General features: G+C 38.1%; 1 protein-coding gene across 1 annotated transcript; it reads left to right on the top strand.

Moving 5' to 3' along the window:
• The first annotated feature begins 3 nt into the window (after nucleotides 1-3).
• On the top strand, nucleotides 4-20,124 carry LOC143846817 (O-fucosyltransferase 2-like). The gene is made up of 10 exons (XM_077355385.1): nucleotides 4-711; nucleotides 3,614-3,703; nucleotides 3,817-3,916; nucleotides 4,026-4,087; nucleotides 11,430-11,518; nucleotides 16,018-16,138; nucleotides 16,232-16,375; nucleotides 17,191-17,531; nucleotides 17,939-18,179; nucleotides 19,534-20,124. Exons 1-10 carry the CDS (start codon nucleotides 208-210, stop codon nucleotides 19,840-19,842), a joined length of 2,001 nt encoding a protein of 666 aa, XP_077211500.1. The 5' UTR covers nucleotides 4-207; the 3' UTR covers nucleotides 19,843-20,124.
• The last annotated feature ends 88 nt before the right edge of the window (nucleotides 20,125-20,212 follow it).

Raw genomic sequence — 20,212 nt, 5'->3', positions numbered from 1 at the left:
GGAACAGGTCATCCCTTTCCCCCACTTGCGTTTCCAAATGCCTTCTCTCTGAATCCTCCGATCCATTCTTTAACATGTAAAAAACTAAAAAAAAAAAAAACCCATCTCCCATCTAACAAAACCCACCAACCCTTTTCCCCTCTCTCCACAAAAAAAAACCCACTTTCCCACCTCCCTCTCTTACACTTTCTGTCAAATATATGAACAATGATTTCTGTTAATGGTGGTGAGAGAGGAGATGGGTCGAGCTCTTTCCATTCCCTGTCCCACCCCACCACCCCAAGAAGCAGACCAGCTTCCCCAAGAAGCCCTACCTCGAAAAAAATGTTTAGGGATTTTGGCTTCAGCTCCACCTCCTCTTTCAGAACTAGGCTTTCCAACACTGGAATCTCTAATTCGAAATCCCCTTTCAGTTCTTTAGGGTTTATTCAATGGTGGAAGCTCTGGTCTGGTTCCAAATTGTTTGAATTATGGTTTCCTTGGGGTTTTGGGAATCTGGGTTTTAAGCAGCAGCAAAGGGTGAAAAGGAAGGGGGTTGGGTTCTGGTATTGGGAACGGGTTAGGGTTTTCGCGGCGGGAATTGGGGTGGTAGTATTATTTTTCCTCATGATTTGGTGGATGCTTTTGAGTCTTCAAGATCCCATTCTTCCTCATAAGGGGAGCTCTCTCAATCAGACGTCGTCTTCGTCTTCGTCTTCCCTCCTCATTCGGGTATGCCACTCTAGTTTTGAATGGGTATACCCATTTTTGGCTTGTGCTTTTTCTTTTTCTTTTTTAATAGATTAACTCCAATGGGTACGGAAACATGTATATGATTAGGTGATCAACTTTGAGGTTAAGTGTTTGGGTAAAAAAATAAAATTGAAACTAGAAAGCTAAACATGCTGTGGTAAGTTTCTTCCCATCTCTTTCACTATCCAATGCAGTTTGTTCTTGCTTTGTGCTCAAACAAGTCCATAGTCGATACTATTAGGAGGCTACTTAGTTCATAATTGCATGATAAAATATGTGTTATTATTATTATTATTATTATTTGAGAATTGATTGAAATGGTAATTGGGTACGTTGAGTTGGGACAAAGGAAACAAGTTCAGGATTCATTGGGGGAATGTTCAGTCTTCAGAATTTGTGTGGATACTAATCATTCAACCTTAAACAATTTTAGGCAAGATCCATTGCTGGGGATTGACTCGAGGTTGAATGTGATGGAGCAAAGTAGGGATTTCTGGTTTCTCTTTAAACGAGATAGGTGAGTGATCATTCATGTCAAGTTGGTGAATCAGCTATCGTTGGACGGTAGGGCCTCCCCAGGGATAGAGTCACTTGCTCTAATGACATATCCGGCCAAGATGAGAGGAGATAGGAGAACTATGGTTTCAACTTGCAAGAAAAATTCTGTTAAATATTTCTGTATGTTCATTATCTTTCTCTTTTAGGTCCTTGTTTCAATTGATAATATACCCTCCTCAATGTGCAGGACACTCCTGATCCCTCTATTGTGTAAGATTTTTGCTCAAAGGATATTATAGATAACATTCCAACTTGTGGCCATCTCCACCACAATAAATTTAGATATCCATTTTTATGAGTTCTGTGTGAAGGAAAGTGAACAACGAAAGAGAATATGCATTACTTCTTTATGCAATATTTTGTGGTGTTTCGAGTATGGCAATATTTCCTCAGGCTTTTAGGATTTATTACAACTTAACTATTAAGGTTCATGAGCTGTATGGCAGCGGCAAAATGCTCCTTATGGTGTTGGAGGGTCTTGGAATGTTATTCCTTTCAACACCCTATAGGCCCTGTTTGGTTGCAAAAAACGTGGAAGACAGCTCGGCATTTCCCAGAATATGAAATGCGAGATGTTGTTTGGTTGCCAAATTTGAGCTCAAATTCCATTTGACTCCAAGACATGGAGGGGACATCATTATTAGCTTTTTTCCTAGGTGACGCCTACGTGGTGGACTTGTCCCCTCTACTAATCTTCCAATGGAAAAAATCCATTTTGGTGGATTTTAGAACGTAGAAGAGTAGAATATGTCCTGTCTTGTGTAATCATTACATTATTCTCTCTTTCTCTCTCTTCTACTATTTATTTTGGTAATGACACCCCTGCATTTTCTGCATGGTTTGAGGCCCAACCAAACAGACTACCACTTTTCCCCCATTCTTCTCTAGACAACTGTACACATCTCCCATCCTTGTCACCACCTCCTTGTTGACTACTACTTCCACTACTCTCCCAGCGAACCAAACAGAGCCATAGGGAATTCGGTCTAAAAGAATTGATATGACTTTCAAAAAATATGTTAAATTGACGAGAAGACACGCCCAAAGGATACTTATATTGTTTTCGCATGTGTTTTGGTTAGCAAGGAATTATGGGGAGTCATTTTCCAACACATCTATCATAATTTGAAAAAAGCGGTTATTGGAAGGCAAGGCCTGTAAAGGATGTAGTAACTTGTTGGAAGGTGTTCGAATAGGAGGGTTTTTCCGAGACTACAGGTCTTGATTGTGTTTTTAAGATCATTAGCTACTACATATAGTAATCACACACACACACACACACACGCATATATATATATATATATATATATATATATATATATATAGAGAGAGAGAGAGAGAGAGAGAGAGAGAGAGAGAGAGAGAGAGAGAGAGAGAGAGAGAGAGAGAGAGAGAGAAGGCTTCCTGCGCTCGAGCGCAGATAGCTTATCTGCGCTCGAGTGCAGGAAACAAGGGTGGGGCCACATTGTTGGGGTGATCCTAAGCATTCATTGGAAAGGCCCCATCATGGATGTGGTGTGTACCAAAAATCAGCTTCATTGGATGTGCACCAAAAACTGTTTCTGACATTTTTCTTGTCCCTTTTCTTTTTAATAAATTCATTATTTATAAAAGAGTAGGCTTCCTCTTTCTACCTTGGGAAACAACTTTAACATAGCTCAACATGGCTTTCCTCTACTATTGCAAAGTCAAACTTCATAGATCATGTTGGAGATGCCTCCAAGAATCAGAGGGTCAACGAAAGGCTTGAAATTTGGCTTTCTTATGAAATAAAAGGATCCCTATGAAACATGGAGAGCTCTGCCACATTCCAATAGTCTTCTCTACCAATGGAGCTTCCTGGTCTTCCCAAAATTGTTCTAAATTTGCTTTCTATGCAGACACCGTGCTGTCTCAAAGGAAGTAAGAATTCAAAGCGTCTTTGATCTTAAGGGATTTTTTAGACATAATAGAATAAGTATTTGAAGAGTTTTGAACTTTTATGCCTGTGAAAAGCATCTCATGATCTAATTCTTCTCCCTTCTCTCTCACTCAGTATCTCGAAATAGGTTGTTTTACTCGTTTCTCATGTTACATGCTTTCCATTTAATTTTCATTCCAGCATGCCACATGCAATTCATGTGATACTATTTCATATCCTAAATCTCAAGGGTTACTTGAAATGATCTTATAGAATTTGATTTTTTTTTGTTTTGAAAATTATCTTTTGGAATTCAATAGAAGCGATGATTATAGTGTTAAATATCTTACAGATTTGCTTTAGTAATACCTGGGGTACCGATAAGAAGTTGAACGTCTTTTTCATCCTTTATAATATTTACAGGGAGAATGGAGTAAGTTTGGAAAAGGGAAGAGGCCCCAGAGAGTCATGTATTCTAGGCTGTTGGCTTTGGCTGCACATGCCATGGCAGAGGTAGTCTTTGTGTTTGATCCTTTTTATCACATTGAGTGATATTCAGGGAAATGCACCTTTCAACTTTCAATAAGTTGGCTACAATGATTCTTTCTAAATGCTGTCTTATCCAGGGAGAAAATAAACCTGAGCCTCGAGGCTTGTGGGAGGAGCCATTGGTTCCTGCTTCTTCTTGGACACCTTGTGCTGATCAACGCAATTGGGAGGCATGCGGTAGTACCAATTAGAGTGTCTTTTTATCTTTTTTAATTGCATTCTTTTTTTTGTAAATTTCTTTTTTTCTGAGCTTCATTGGCTGTGTGTGGAATTTTTTATATTGCAGAGGGAAACAATGGATATATTCTAATCAGTGCAAATGGTGGCATTAGCCAGCAGCGAGTTGCTGTGAGTAATCGTTTGAAAGAAATCATTTACTTTTCTAAATACATCATCTTAATAGATTCTTCTTGTAGACTGAAAGCTTGCCCGGTATTTCCCTTTTGGGCTGATTATTCGAGAATATGATTTTTTGTTAGTTGCGACGGATATCACTTTGTATCGTGCAGCTTTCCGTTTAAAATTAATGAAAGGGTGATCTTGTTATATATATATATATATATATATATATATATATATATATATATATAGAGAGAGAGAGAGAGAGAGAGAGAGAGAGAGAGAGAGAGAGAGAGAGAGAGAGAGAGAGAGAGAAAACATTTCCTACACACTTGTGTAGGTAAGTTACCTACGCACTACCTTAAAATACAGTGGGGGCCCACATTGTTTGGGTGATCCAAACAATTCATTTGAATGGTCCTCACATAGATAGGGTGTCCACAAAAAATCAGATCCATAGGATCATCCCAACCCTACGATTTGTGGAGGTAAAATGGACGTGTATAAACCTTCACAAATTAGTCCATTTTTTGCCTCCATAGTTTGAATGGTTAGGATGATCCTATGGATCTGATTTTTTGTGGACACCCTATCTATGTGAGGACCATTCAAATGAATTGTTTGGATCACCCAAACAATGTGGGCCCCCACTGTATTTTAAGATAGTGCGTAGGTAACTTACCTACACAAGTGTGTAGGAAATGTTCTCTCATATATATATATATATATATATAGCTGTTTGACTCATCCAAACCATTCATTCCGTAAAACCTAACACTGATTGGGTGTTCCTAACAAATCATCTCCATAGGATCATCCTAACCATTCGATCTATACAAGCACAAAATGCACTCATTTTATGGCCATCCATTTTAAACATCCACCAGTCAACGATTAGCATGATCCTATGGAGATGATTTCCTACAAACACCCTATCTACGTTAACTCCTATATATATAGGGGCGGACATATCACTTCCCTCTATATATATATATATTGTTAAAGTATAAGAGATAAATAACACCTTTCTCCAACAGCTTAAGCTTTTGGAGAAGTTGGTAAGTTTCTAACATGGTATCAGAGCCTAAGGTCTTGAGTTCAAACCTCTCCGATGTCAAAAAAATCCACATGCAATGGTCGGCCCAAGGTGGGACCACATGTGCGCGTGTTTGCCAAGTGGGTCACACGTGAGTGGGAGTGTTAAAGTATAAAAGATTAAATACTGCCCTTCGAAGTTGGTAAGTTAACATGGTATCAGAGCCAAAAGTCTCGAGTTCAAACCTCCCGGATAGCAAAAATCCACATGCCATGGTCGGCCCAAAGTGGGACCGCATGTGCCACGTGTTTGCCAAGTGGGCCACACGTGCTTTGGGGCGGGTGGTGGGTTAAAGTATAAAAGATAAACAACGCCTTTCTCCAACAGTTAAGCTTTTGGAGAAGTTGGTAAGTTAACACACATACACACACACACACACACACACACACATATATGAGGAAATGGTTTGTGAGTAGCTGCTCAGATAAGCAGAGCTCACAAACATGGCGGGGGGTTGCATATTGTTTGGATGATCCACATCATTCATTTGATAGGCCCTCATATAGCGATATAGATAGGGTGCTCCCAAAAAATCAGCTCCATAGGATCATCCCAACCCTACGATTTGTGGAGTTAAAAATGGACGTGTATAAACCTTCACAAATTTATCCATATTTTGCCTCCACATTTTGAAGGATTAGGATGATCCCATGGAGCTGATTTTTTGGGCATACCCTATCTATATGAGGGCCTATCAAATGAATGCTTTGGATCATCCAAATAATGTGGCCCCACCCATGGTTTGTGAGCTCTGCTTATCTGAGCAGCTGCTTACAAACCATTTCCTCTCTCTATATAATTGTCGTGAGCTTGAGCACAGGAATCATCCATATGAACCTGACATGGCGACAAGAATAGAAGAATTTAAAGTTAGAATGCCTAGAATGAACCCCTAGTAGCTTTTGCACTAAAAATAAATCTATGGTGATATACTTGCTAATATCATTGAAATTCGTATCCGAAAGGTCAATGTACCTTCCACAATGGTTTTATTTGTTCCTGCCATCCCATTGGGCCCCACTTTTTGTTTTCATGTAAGAGGTGGAACTTTTTCTTATTTACATGCCTGAAATGCATTTTCAAGTTTAAGAATGTCATGTATACTTACTAATCATTATGCCTTTCCTCTTATTTAAGAGTACGCTACCTCTTTAGGTGATTATTTCTTCCTAAAGGTATATTTTCTCTGATAATGTTGTACATGCATATTTTTTTAAAAAAAAGTGCATTTAAAACTCGAAAATTCATTTTAAGTTTCAAATGAAAATTATGTGAATCTTTTTCCAATAACTTAACATTAAATATGCATGAATAAAATATGTGAAACTGTAAATTCCTAAAATTTGTAATTCTAATTAGTTGCAAAATCTTCTTTTCTACTTGTAGTCCTTAGACCTTACCGATGTTAACCCTCTCCCTGCCCTACTGCAATCCTACTCTTTCTGTGTACTTCTTGTTCGCTTCCAATGAGGCTTTTTTGCATGCTTCATGTTGACTTTCAATGACACTTCCTGCACATTTTCACTTTACTTTCATGTTTCACTTTTCGCTTCCCGCATTCTCTTTTCTAAACCCCTAGCTTCTCTCTTCGCTTCTCGCATTCGCGTCCCACTCCGGCAACTATGATTTAGACTGCTATATAATTGGCTTGTTATTCGACATTGTTAGAGTACAAGAAAGGTAAATACCTCTTTGTGGGCCATGGTCTTAGTCTTTGGGTGCTTTTTGTTCAAAGTTGGGCACGAATGATAGCACTGCTCCCGCTTGAGGAGATTGTTAAAAGATATGGTAGTTCTAAGTAGTTTACATTTGTTTTTTTATGTTATTTATGTGTAGTTTTGTAGGTTAGGATGGGACCCATCATATTAATGGAATTCTTCTTATATTACTTTATGGAAGGTCATGGGGTTTACCATTCAAAAAAAAGAAGAAAAGGTCATGGGGTTAGACTACAGAATATGAATTCTCTTCTTCCCTCAATTTCATTTCTTCTTTCCTTCTCTCCTCATCCTCAAACCCCATACACCAAGTAGATATCAGTTTGCTAGTAACTTTTTCACAAACATTGAATATTAGATTAGTAGCAACATAGTTGGTTGCTTGGTTATGACCGAACAGCATAGGCTTGTCTACCACAAGACCCATCTTTTTGTAAGAGTCTTCAACTACATCAATTCACATGCAGGGTGAACCATCACACGATTCTTTCTGTTTGTACTAGACGATGAAACTACATTCGGCTTCTTGCTCCTCGAAGTAGCATTTCTCTAGAAAAGGTATGATCACTCTCCAAGTCAATCCTTGACTCACATGAGTCGACTCACTTTTACCTTGGACAAGTTCTCGTCTGAGTCTGCATTTTACTCTACGAAGTCAATCCAAACTCCTTTGATTCACTCAAGTTAATGAAAAATTGACCACTTCAATTATTGGCTTGCCCGAGTTGACTCCCTTTTACCTTGACCAAGTTCTCATTGAAGTCCCAGTTTTGAAACGCTGGGTACAATATTATGTAGTTGAATGTCTACCAGAAGGTGATCATGCATTAGAAAAACTTTTCACTCCTAAATAGTCATTATTGAAGATAATGCCTCAACTTTGTGCACCTTTAGATATCTCTGAATAATACAAATTCCAAATCAATGATCAACAATAGGAGCGTGCATAACTTAAACTAGTTCACTGCTTATGACAAAGTCAATTTTAGGATGTGTAATAGTCAGTCAAGTAAATAACCCTTCCAACAAGGCAATGACCTCTATAAGCTCCTCAAACATATCTGCATGGTTCTTTAACAATTTGATATTAGGATCCATGGGAGTATGAATAGGCTTCACTCCTTACACAGTTGCTAACAATAAGTCTATATCATACTTCCTCTATGGTAGGCTAATCTTGAACTTTGACCTTGCTACTTCAATTCCAAGAAAATAACTCAACTATCCCATGTCCTTGATTTGCGCATATGATGAGGATCGTAGGTGCTACTTCAGGTGGGTGGGGTCAAACTTGTGGGGCCCAATAAGTGGCATATTTGCCCAGTAGGACTTTTAGTGATTTTATTTCCATGTTATTTCAGTTGCCTATATATGAGGGCATCATGTATTGGACAAGTATCTTTTAGAATAATGTTGAGTGAATTTTCTCCCCGCTCATTTCTCTTCCCTCTTCTTTCTTCTTCTCCTCTTCCTTCGTCTTCCTTCTTCTTCCCTTTCCTTTCTCTTCTTCTTCTCTTCTTCCCTTTCTTCTCTTTCTCTTCCCTGTCCTGGTTGCATAAAATTGTGTCTTGTTTAACCACAAAACCACTATCAATTAGCTTCAAATTCCTTTTAATTTAGGAATGAGTCAGATCCCTTCTAAGATCAATGCTTTTTCTCCTTCACGGGCTTTAGTTATCTCTCTCTCTTTCTCTCTCTCTCTCTCTCTCTATATATATATATATATATATATATATATGAGGAAAGTGTCTCTAGTCTCTCCCCTAGATAAGCTTATCTACTCCTCCCTTTAAAAAAACACAGTGGGCCCACGCTGTTTGGATGATCCAAAGCATTCATTTGATAGGTCCTAACATAGATAGGGTGTGCCCAAAAAATCAGCACCAAAGGGTCATCCTAGAACTTCATTTTGTTGGGCACACCGTGTCCAAAATGGACGCATATAAACGTGGACGTTTATATGTGTCCATTCTGGGTACCACAAGGCACCACAAAATGAAGTTCTAGGATGACCCTTTGGTGCTGATTTTTTGGGCACACCCTATCTATGTTAGGACCTATCAAATGAATGCTTTGGATCATCCAAACAGCGTGGGCCCACTGTGTTTTTTTAAAGGGAGGAGTAGATAAGCTTATCTAGGGGAGAGACTAGAGACACTTTCCTCTATATATATATATATGTGTGTGTGTGTGTGTGTGTGTGTGGAAATGATAAATGCACCCCTTTTCATCACTTGGGACACCCAGCTACAGTGTATCTATGACTGCAAAGGGGCTGAAGTATTTCACATTTGAAGGGATGAAGTGACCTGATTACCACGTACAGTGCAGCTGGGTGTCCCGAGTGATGAAAAGGGGCAAATTTATCATTTCCTTATATATATATATGAGAATAGAGTTCCTAAGGTGTCACCTCATATAGCTTATATGAGGTGGCGCTCACAAAACGTTAGGGGGCCACATTTTTGGGGTGATCGAAACCACTCATTTGAAAGGCCCTTAGATGGATATGGTGCCTACAAAAAATCAGGTCCATAGGATCATCCTAACCCTTCCATTTATGGAGGTTAAATATGTGCAGATTTATGGAGGTTTATACCCATCCATTTCAACCTCCACAAATGGAAGGGTTAGGATGATCCTATGAAGTTGATTTTTTGGGCACACCTTATCTATGTGAGGGGGTCTATCAAATGAATGCTTTGGATCATCCAAACAAAGTGGGCCCCTTATGTTTTTAAGCGCCACCTCATATAAGCTATATGAGGTGACACCTTAGGAACTCTATTCTCATATATATATATATATATATATATATATATATATATATATATATATATATATATATATATCCTTTCATTGTTGTATCCGTCACACATCATCATCTGAGAGAGATGTGAAAAGCCTGAGGAACTGGACCGCAATGACGACATCATCATCATCATCATCATCATCATCATCAACAAGACCATCAGAGATGACCACCGTTGGAGACCCTTGGAAGATACACTGCCAAGATCAACCCCTATGAGAAGACTTTCGCTTGGCTTAGCACCTTTGACTCTGCAAAAAATGATGCCACTACCTATGAAACTATTGCTCGTGCACTATGTGGTCCCAAGGCTAATACCAATTTCTCCATTTCTACCCTTCCTTTCTCTCCTCATCATTTCCTCTACCAGAAATCACCACAACATCCACGACAGTCCAATACCCAGCAGAAGCAACAACACCAACAGCAATTACCCACCAGCCGCACAACAGCCTCTCCACCATCATCAATATTGCCTTTTGATCTCAACTCCTACCCCTCTTCGAATCCATCGTCTCTAGCAACAATTTCCAGAGCGTGGTCCTCTCTACTTGTGATATCCGTGCTAGCTCCTCTTTGTTTTATTCGGACAATAGATAAGATTAAAGATCAGATGAATCTCTTTTCTTCCATGGTTGCTTGGGTTGGTTGGTTCCTTGGTTTGGAATGGATGATGAAAGGAAGAGATGAACATGGCTCTACCAACCTTGCCTACAGCATTTACTCTTGATATTTATTTTGTTAAGTATCTCAAGCTTGCATATATCACTATTAACACTAACAAACCAAAATCTCAGTGATGCCATCACCAATTATTAGCTTATTGCAATCTCTTATGATATGACACTAAAACTGTATGTATAAATTTTGAAACACGTACTTGTATTTTGAATATACAATAGGATGAAGTTGAATAAAAATGTCTGTCAACTAATTTAATGGTCATAAGGTTTGCTCGTACTCTCTCCCTCTCTCTCCCTCCCTAGAAGTTGCATAAAAATGTCAGTCAACTAATTTAATGGTCTTAAGGTTTGCTCGTACTCTCTCCCTCCTTTCCTCCCTCTCTCACTTCTTCTTCTTCCTTTCTCATCATTAAGTCAGCTAAGTTGCATCGTATGTGCATGAAAAGGACCACATTGTAATAAAATTCACAAACTGATACCATGCTAAAGAAAGCACATCAAGGTAAACTATAGTATTTGACAAAACTGCTTTACTTTATTGATCTAGTGTATGTACAAAAGTAGTGGAAGCTTACTAATGTCAGATACATTCCAACTAGTGAAGTTATGACATTTGGGATAAATAATGATGGAAATTGTATGAAGTAATTCTTTGGCATTAGGAGGCCCATTATTTCATACTTACTTTATATGTATTTGGGCAATGAATAACTGTTATAGATGTTGGTGTTGCAGCCAAACTTCACAAATTAAGAAAGCATGAGAATTTGAAGCTAGCGTAACTTCCAATAGAATTATCACTCTAGAATTTAATGTGCAGTAAATAAGGATGAATGTTGTTTTAAATAGTTTTCACGAATTTGGTTATAGTTCTTTTGTTTTTTATTGCACTTCCTTTCTGCTCCTTGTTTCATACTTTGAGCTTTGTTGGAAAGGGCACAAAGTGAGATATCCAGTGATATATGGTGTTTCTACATGTGCTAGTGTTACTTTTTTATGCCATTTTTCTAACACTGTTAGCTGTTATCTTGCTTGGTAACAGGTCTGCAATGCCGTTGCAATTGCCCGTTTACTTAATTCCACTCTTGTTCTACCAAAATTTTTGTATAGTAGTGTTTGGAGAGATGGGAGGTACACTTCCCTTTCACTTGCTTTTTGTTTAAGTCTCATTTATCTGCATGGAGTTATTCTCATATTCTTGCTATAATATTTGTCCTCTTGATTATTATCATGTTTACAATCTCAGTTGGTGAAAGAATTGAGTATATATGGCTCATTTTATGTTTGGATCTAAATGCATTTTATAGAGTAGAATGAACATACTCATTTTAGATGACATTTCGGATTTATCTGGTGTTTCAGAGGTATCTTTATGCATGAGGTTAGTGACTTAGCGGATTCTTTAGCTAGGGAAGATATAATTCGTAAGGGGAGATGTAGTTCATTTGGCTTTGCGTATTGCATAGTTTCAAAACCCCCCCTCTTCATCATGGATTCCCTCAAGTCGACTCCCTTTTACCTTGGCCGCGTTCCGCGTTTTGCCCTACTAAGTCAATAAAAACTCCTTTGACTCTCGAATTATGACTGTGTCAACCGAGTACTCGACTGTGTCGTGCCTAGTTGACTAGGATTTTCTTCAGCTGCGTTATGCTCCGCATCCACTTTTTTAAACACTGGCACATCGGGCTATCTCTGCCCCATTATGTAATTCTCTATATTCTTTCTACAATAAATTTAGGTTACTGATATTGGCACTACCATGTTAAGTCATTTTCTACAATAAATTTAGGTTACATCTGGGCCCTGATATCTCTGGAAGATTCCCAGTCAAATCATTTTCTTCATCTAGAATACAGATCTTTCTGCTAAAACTACTGCTTTCCCACGGCTTGCAATCCAATGTAAGATACTTAATAGGGTCCAACTTCAAGCTGGAAGAATTATTGATTTGAGAGATTGCGTCTTTACCTTGGTTATCTGGTTTATTGATTTGTTGTTCACTTCCGGTTCGGGTTTGTGAGGGTTTGTGGTTCGCAGTTCGCACCTTTTGGTACAAACCCAGTTTGCTATGGGTAGGCTTTTGGTTCACTTGTATTCATTACTTTGTTATGATCTTGCACCATCTTTGGTTTTATTTAGGAAAATCATTCGAACCCCTCTCAAATTCCTAAATACATTGAAGGTGTGAAGTAGATATTCAAAAGTGGAAGGTGAAAAATATGTGACCTGAAAATATTGAAACCAGAAGTTAAAATTGGGCATGGAACCGTGTACCTTTCATGCCTGCTCATATTTTGCTAGTTTTAGCCAAGGTTTAAAATTTCGGTTTCGGTACCGGTTTCGGACCCTGAAATTCCGAAATTTCGGTCGAAATCTGGTACAAAACCCGAAATCAATATTTTATTCAATATTAAATTTCGGCCGAAATTACCGAAATTTCGGTGAAATATTAAATTAATATTAAAAAAAACAAATCATTTGGGTCAAATTTCGGAAAAACCGAAATTTCGACCAAAATTCCAAAATTTCGACCGAAATTCTGAACTTTTGGCCGAAATAAATGACCGTTTCGGTTTTGATCGACTTCGGTGTCGTTCTCCACCGAAATCCGAAATTTCGGTCCGAAATTTTGGATTTCGGTCGAAATTTAAAACCATGGTTTTAGCACATTATTGTGAACTGTATTACGGGCCAATTCACATGTACATGCTCGCAATACAGCATGGTATTAGGGGAACCAGGTAAATCTCTAATATTATTGAATTTTGGAAGTGGTGGAGGCACACCTTTATAATAAAAAAAATTGTTTGTGAAATATCCTCTTCCCTTTGGTTCGTTGGTTAATTTGGAATGAGAGGAACTCTAGAATTCTTAACGATAAGACTGTCAGAGTAAAGCATTGGAAAATTTATCGGCTGAGTGGACTGAAATGATGGATTGCTAATCCGTTGTACGAGCTGTTCGTACCGAGGGTTCGAATCCCTCTGTCTCCGTATGATCGGTTCGTAAGAAAAGACGGAGTCGTGTGTATTTTTCGTTGGGGATTTCCTGGAATAAATCATTGAATCTTCCTTTGATTTCCTAAACATCCCTGCATACCTTGGGACCTTTACGAAACCCCACTAGAGGGTTGGCTCATGTTAATTTTTGACAACAGTTGTAAAGCTATAATTGGTGCAACTGTTAAAAGAGTGGTTGATCTTGGAAACACCGTGTTTGGATCTAGGGAAAAAGTTATGGGCAAAAAAATTTCTATCGAAATTTTTTTTTCAGGATCTAGTAGGTTTGCACTTTTACTTGAAAACAGAGTTTAATTTTGGAAAATTTCTCCCAACTGCTGGAAAATTTATTTTCCATGGAAAAAATTTCGAATAAAATTTTTACATGCGTCCAAAAATCCCCTCGGGGCAAAGTTATTTTGGGTTATGCATGCCCTTGTGGCAATGACCATGCAATCCTTACTGAAGTCGAGTCTGCCTGATGTAGGACCGGGGAGGGAAATAGAAGAAAGAGGAGAAAGAGAAGTAGAAATAGAAGAAAGAGGAGAAAGAGAAGAAGTAGAAGAGAAGTAGAAGAATAAGAGGAGAAGTAAAGAAGAAGAGAAGAAGAGGATACGAAGAATAAGAGAAGAAGTGAAGATTTAGAAGTAGAAGAGAAGAGATAGGGGAGAAGTAGAAGAAGAAAAGGGGAAGAGGAGAAATCTAAGGAAGAAGCTCTCAATTCAATTCAATAATCATCAAAGTTCACAATAAAGCTGTAAAGAGGCTTATAAAGAGGCAATGGAACTAAAATTCTATGGAAAATAAAATTCCTAAAAATAACATGGAAAATAAAATACTAGAAACTAAATAACATGGAAATAAAATTCTAGAAACAAAATAACTTGTAAATAAATCCTAATATCTGCATCATTCTCTCCCACTTGAGTCGAGTTCTAGTCCGCCTGGATCAAATATGTAAGCGACCGACTCAAGTAGCATGAGTCGAAATCCGTAGGAGGCACTCCTGATCTGTAAGACTCGTGATAACCATGAAAAGCGTTTGAAATGCCGATGGAATGAGAGTGAAGAAATCGCCCATGTAAAATAAAAAATTCGCGAACCTCTCTTGACAAGTAATGTGGCTGGGAAAATGGCAACGTACTTCTCATAGATCAGTGGGATCGGCATAACAGCTACGGGCAGTACCAATACATGACAAGCCTCAATAAGGTCACCATCCACTGGTATCACATCTGGCGCAATGGAATCAACAACAAAGTCATCTACTAGAATCGTATATGGCATAGTGATATTAGGCGGGCAATCCTTCTGCGTAACAAGCACATCTGTGTCGGCACAAATCTCAACAATCTGCTCAACCGACTCAAAGATAGGACAATCCTCAACAATATGCTCTCGAACATCCATCTCAAGTAATGGCTCAAAAGTCAGGTCACTCGGTTCAGACACAAGATGCTCGGTCAACTCTGTCAAAGAATCAGCCTCACGTGGCTCTACCACAATATCTGCCTCGACTGTAGAAGTGACAAGCTGTCTCTCTAGATGCTCTGCAACTGGTGCTGGGAAAATCTCTGAATCATCATGCTCGTCGATGTCAGCCTCAATAATCACTAGACTAGTAATCACTGGACTCGCTGGCTCTATATCGGAGATCTCAGACTCAGTATCTGGCATCATGGACTCAGTATCTGACATAAGCAAGGGCTCAACAACTATAATGGTGTCATCCTCTATTGTCATCTGTCGGACCAACAGCATCATCTGTGTCTGGCTTGTCATTAGTGTTAGCAAATGCTTGTAGCTTTGAGGTTGTTGAGTTGTTCAACAGTTTGGGTGGGGCAGAAGTTCAATGGATGAGGTGGTTGGCCAGCAGAAAGGTGGAAGGAACCACCACTACCAAACAATTTCAGTGGGAGTTCAATAAGCAATCTGGATCGTAAAGGCGGTGTTTAAAAATGCGGAACGCGACCAAGGGAAAAGGAGTTGACTCGGGGAAGTCCACTATGATGTGGGGGAGTTTTAAAGCTACATGTAAAGGTATGAGACCAAACTCAATTTCAATGGGAGTTCAATAGGCAATCTGGATCGTAAATGTATGAGGGGTGTTTCTATGCATGGAGGAGAGACATTGCTAGCTTTCTTTTTTTTTGAAATGGACATTGCTAGCTTTCTTGAGTAGTTTTGGTATAAAATATCAAATAAAGCAGAAGCCTGAGGTATTTTAGAAGGGTTAAGTATATTTATTGGTATACTAGAAAGACAGTTGTAGGTTAAAGGCGATTCTTCTTACAAAATAAAATGGGCATCAAGGGCCCATATCCTTGGAAGCTAGCATTCAAGGCTAGTGATCTTCATTACGTCACTCTTTGATATTTCTTAGGAACACAACAATTGTGTCTGGTTTGTCTTGCCTTCAAGGTTCAATCTGTATTATTTTTGTATTTTACCAGCTTCTCATGCAACAAATTTTTTTTTTTTTTTCCTGTGTATTTTATGTTCATAAGGCCTTAAGGTGTATTCCGTAGTGAATTATTTGAGCTTGTGAATATTTGATCTTGTGTTAGTCTTATATGTCTTCCTCGTATTTTAGAGGCAGAAAATAACAGTATCAGTTCTATAATTTCTTAGCCAATTCAGCGATATCTATCAGGAGGAGCATTTTATGAGCTACTTGAAAGCTGATATCCGGATAGTGAAGGAGCTTCCTATTGAATTACAGTCCTTAGATTTGGAGGCAATAGGTAGTATTGTAAGTATCTTATTCTCTTTATTTTCAAGATACTTTTGTACTTTTGAAATTCCACATGTGTTTCCTATATCTAATTATCGAAATTTTTGCTAGGTCTCTGATGAAGAAATCATGAAAGAGGCCAAGCCAAGTTTCTTTCGGAAAAACATTCTTCCTATCCTACTTCGGAATAGAGTTGTCCATTTCATTGGCTTTGGGAACCGTTTGTCCTTTGACCCAATACCATATCAATTGCAGGTATGCAAGTAAAATGAGGAAATTTCCATTCCTTGTCTAAGGGATATAGTACCGCATTTTTGTTTCATATGCCATGAGGACATTGTTTTTGTGTTTTATTTTAATTTATTATGACGTAGTTTCTATGTGCAAGTGTTCTACGTATTAATCGCAATTTGATGGAACTTAGTCTAGGGGATTATCCCCCTGTATGAAAGGTGGAAATGTCACATATTCACACAATCATTAGCAAGCACTTGGGAAAGCCATAGGTTTTCCATGATTGTTGCTATGAATTGAACCTTCTAAATTTCATTTAGGCCCTGTTTGGATTGCTGGAAAAAACATTTCTAACAGAAAAGTTTTCTTAGAAAAATTGTTTCTTTCTACAATTTAGAGGGAAATTTTATGGTTATGGTTTATTTCGAGCTATATTATCATAAATTGAAGGCCCCTCTTCAGTAAAAATTGAATAGGGTTGGTTCACGTCATCTTTTTTTATGTGTAAAAAAGTAAGTTCAGAAATATTTTTCCTTTCGACTTTTCCAAAATATTCCTGCAATCCAAACAGGATCTTTAGGTCTTTATATGTTTGGAGAAAAATCTACTTTGTAGGATCTGTTTCTGGCATTGATAACCCCAGTTGGTACATGTATTCTATATAAAAGCGAAGGATTTACTACTGGATAATCGATGTTACTTCAACTATGTAGAAAATGAGTAATCTTAAACTCGGTGTTCCAATTTCTTATCTTTATACTTTTCCCCCTTGGTTTTCTTTGTTCCTTACCCCTTCTTTGGCGTACTTCAATTCCTAATAGAAAGTTTTCATTTAGAGACTTCGATGCAGATGCAACTTTCATGCCCTGAGATTTGTTCCGAAAATACAAGAAACCGGTGCACTAATTGTCCAAAGAATGCGTCAGCATATACCACGTTGGGGACTCCTTGATCATAATCTCATGGGTCCATTTGCCGCGAAATCAAATACAAAGGCAACCAAGAATCTTCCTAAATATACTTCCCGATATTTAGCTCTGCACTTACGATTTGAAATTGACATGGCGGCTCATTCTCTGTGTGATTTTGGTGGTGGTGAAGAAGAGAGAAAGGAGCTGGAAGCATACCGCGAAATTCATTTTCCTGCGCTGACACTACTACTCAAGAACAGCACAAAGTACATATTTTATCGTTATCTTTAGGTACCCATTAATAGTTTGGAAATTCTCCTATTTATCTTGCGCGCGCGTGTGTGTGTGAAATAAAGATAACTTTCCATCGTTTCAATAGCTATCTTTTATTTATTGACATGTCTTAGTATGGCAAAACATAAATTTCTATAGGTTTGAAATTTTGCTCAAAAACCGAGCCGGGACTGACACCGAAAGTACCCTGTTTTGGTGTCGGTCCAGGATTTAGGCCGAAATTTTGGTAATTTCGACCGAAATTTCAGCCAAATTTATTTTTTTATTGTTTTTTTCGGAATTTCATATATTGGTCGAAATTTAGGTTTAGGCCGAAATTACCACACCTTGTATACATGTCCAAATTAAATTTTAAGAGAACTATTTTATATTTTTACAGGCTGCCTTCTGCTTCAGTACTGCGATCCGAAGGCAGATGTCCTTTAACACCTGAAGAGGCAGTACTTATGCTTGCTGCGCTTGGTTTCAACCGTAAGACACATATATATCTTGCGAGTGCACATATATATGGGGGGAAGTCAAGAATGGCCGCTTTATCTAGCTTGTATCCGAATTTGGTTACAAAGGAAAACCTTCTCTCATCATCTGAGATCGAACCATTCCTTAATTTTTCATCCCAGGTAACAAATAAGACTAGTTCGTTTGATACAATTACATATATGCAATAATTTTTAACTTTTAAATTCTATTTGGTGATTTAGTCGTTAATTGTCACTCTAGGAAATTACACTTTTGAGATTCAATTTAAATGTCATGACTTAGAAGTTAGAACTGAAGGCAATATTTCTTTTAGAATCCCAAAATAATCTTTATTAATTGTTTTTTTTTTTGCTCATATATTTGAAAGGCAATACTTCTCATTGTTTCTATTGTTTATTTTGGGGATTTGGTTCTCATCACCTCATATACTTTTCCAAGAATTCGAGGTTTTCAGAGGTACTAACATCTGATGCTGTTGATCTGTTGTAATGTACCTAACCACTACACCAAAAGCTCCAGAGCTGATGGAACATGTTAAGCTAGGCCCTTTAAACATGTCCCATACATAGGCAGACCCCCACTTAGGACCTTAACATTCTACCACTCTTACCGCATCCGCCGTCCTTGGCGGCCCACTCTGTGGCTGCTTTCACTCTGGCCTTTTTTTCTAGGTAGCCCTTTCCACAGGTCGTTCTTTCTACGGTGGCCCACTGTGTTAACTTCATTCTGGCGGCTTTCACTCTGGGTTTCTTTTTTTACCAGCTAGTCCTCTCCATAGTTTGCCTCTTGCGTGACTTGAATATGGGGCATCCATGACTTGAATATGGGATGTGGTGGTTACTCCGGTACCAAATGTTACGTAGCTAACTAATACACGAAAAGTTCCATAGCTGATGAAACATGTTAGGCTGGGCCTTTTAAACTGCCCTACTTAGGACCATAACAGCTACATCTTTCAGACAAACATCAAATACTTATTGCCCAGCAGGGTCTGTACTTATTTGTTTGGATTAAACTAGATCAATTCTTTTTGTTTGTTCTTTCCGGTCTGCGCTGCAACTATCATCTTCTGCCCTATTAAAATAATATCCTTATCATTGATTCTCAAATGCTGTCAAACCAGAGATGCATTGATATTGGCTGCTTTCTCTACCCACGTGCATATATGGTTACGATAAATGGATAACAATGTTCTTAAAATTGAAATGGAAGACTTTCTCTACCCACAAGCAAGGCGGATCATGATAATAGGATTTTAATTTGTATTTTTTATACTTTTTTTTTTTGAAATGGAATTTCTATTTTTTATACTTTTTAAATATAAACATAATAATAGAACAAAGGTGAAAAAATAAGATATGGCAAAATCAATAACATTATAACATTCAGCATCAAATTTTACTCTAATAATGTTGAGATCCAAGTCATTCTATGAATTTCTTTTCACGTTTGTAGTCGAACTATGAAATTTCTTGTGTTTTTTTTTCTTTGCAGTTAGCAGCTTTGGATTTCATTGGATGTGCAGCTGCTGATGCATTTGCCATAACGGATTCTGGCAGCCAATTATCGTCACTAGTATCGGGATATAGAATATACTATGGGGGTGGAAAACTGCCCACGATACGACCCAACAAACGGCGGTTAGCTGGACTCTACATGAAAAACACGACGATAGAATGGCAAGAGTTGGGTGGTAGAATTAGGAAAGCAGTGAGGCAAAGTAAAAAAGTTCATGAAAGGCCTGTTGCAAGGAGTATTTACAGACATCCGCGCTGTCCAGAATGCATGTGCAAGACAGAATGATTATCCTAATCCAATCAAAATTGGTAAGTTTTCCTTTCTTTAATCAAAGAGAAAAAAGAGAACATTGGAGATTGGAATTTGAACTGAAAATGAACTATCGGGATGATCAGCGCATTCTGGTGAGAGGATGATCATGAGCAATGATACAAGCAGCACACTTATTGTGATCTGATCTGTATAATGGGATGATTATTTCCCCTTGATTAAGGGTGATAAATGGATTTTTTTTCTGGGTCATCTGTATAATAGCTGAATCACTGGTAAGATCTCTTTTTTAGATTATCACCTTGTGTTCTCATACCAAATACTAGAAAATTCATTTTTTACGTAAAAAAATTTCCACACATCCAAAGAGCCCTTTAATTTTGGT

The sequence above is a fragment of the Tasmannia lanceolata genome, unplaced genomic scaffold (genome assembly GCF_043159265.1).
Source record: "Tasmannia lanceolata isolate RefF3 unplaced genomic scaffold, GAP_Taslan_0.1 ptg000015l, whole genome shotgun sequence".
In the NCBI taxonomy this organism is placed as follows: Eukaryota; Viridiplantae; Streptophyta; class Magnoliopsida; order Canellales; family Winteraceae; genus Tasmannia; species Tasmannia lanceolata.
The sequence above is the reverse complement of the archived record's forward strand: the minus strand, read 5'-3'. Positions and strand labels throughout refer to the sequence as shown.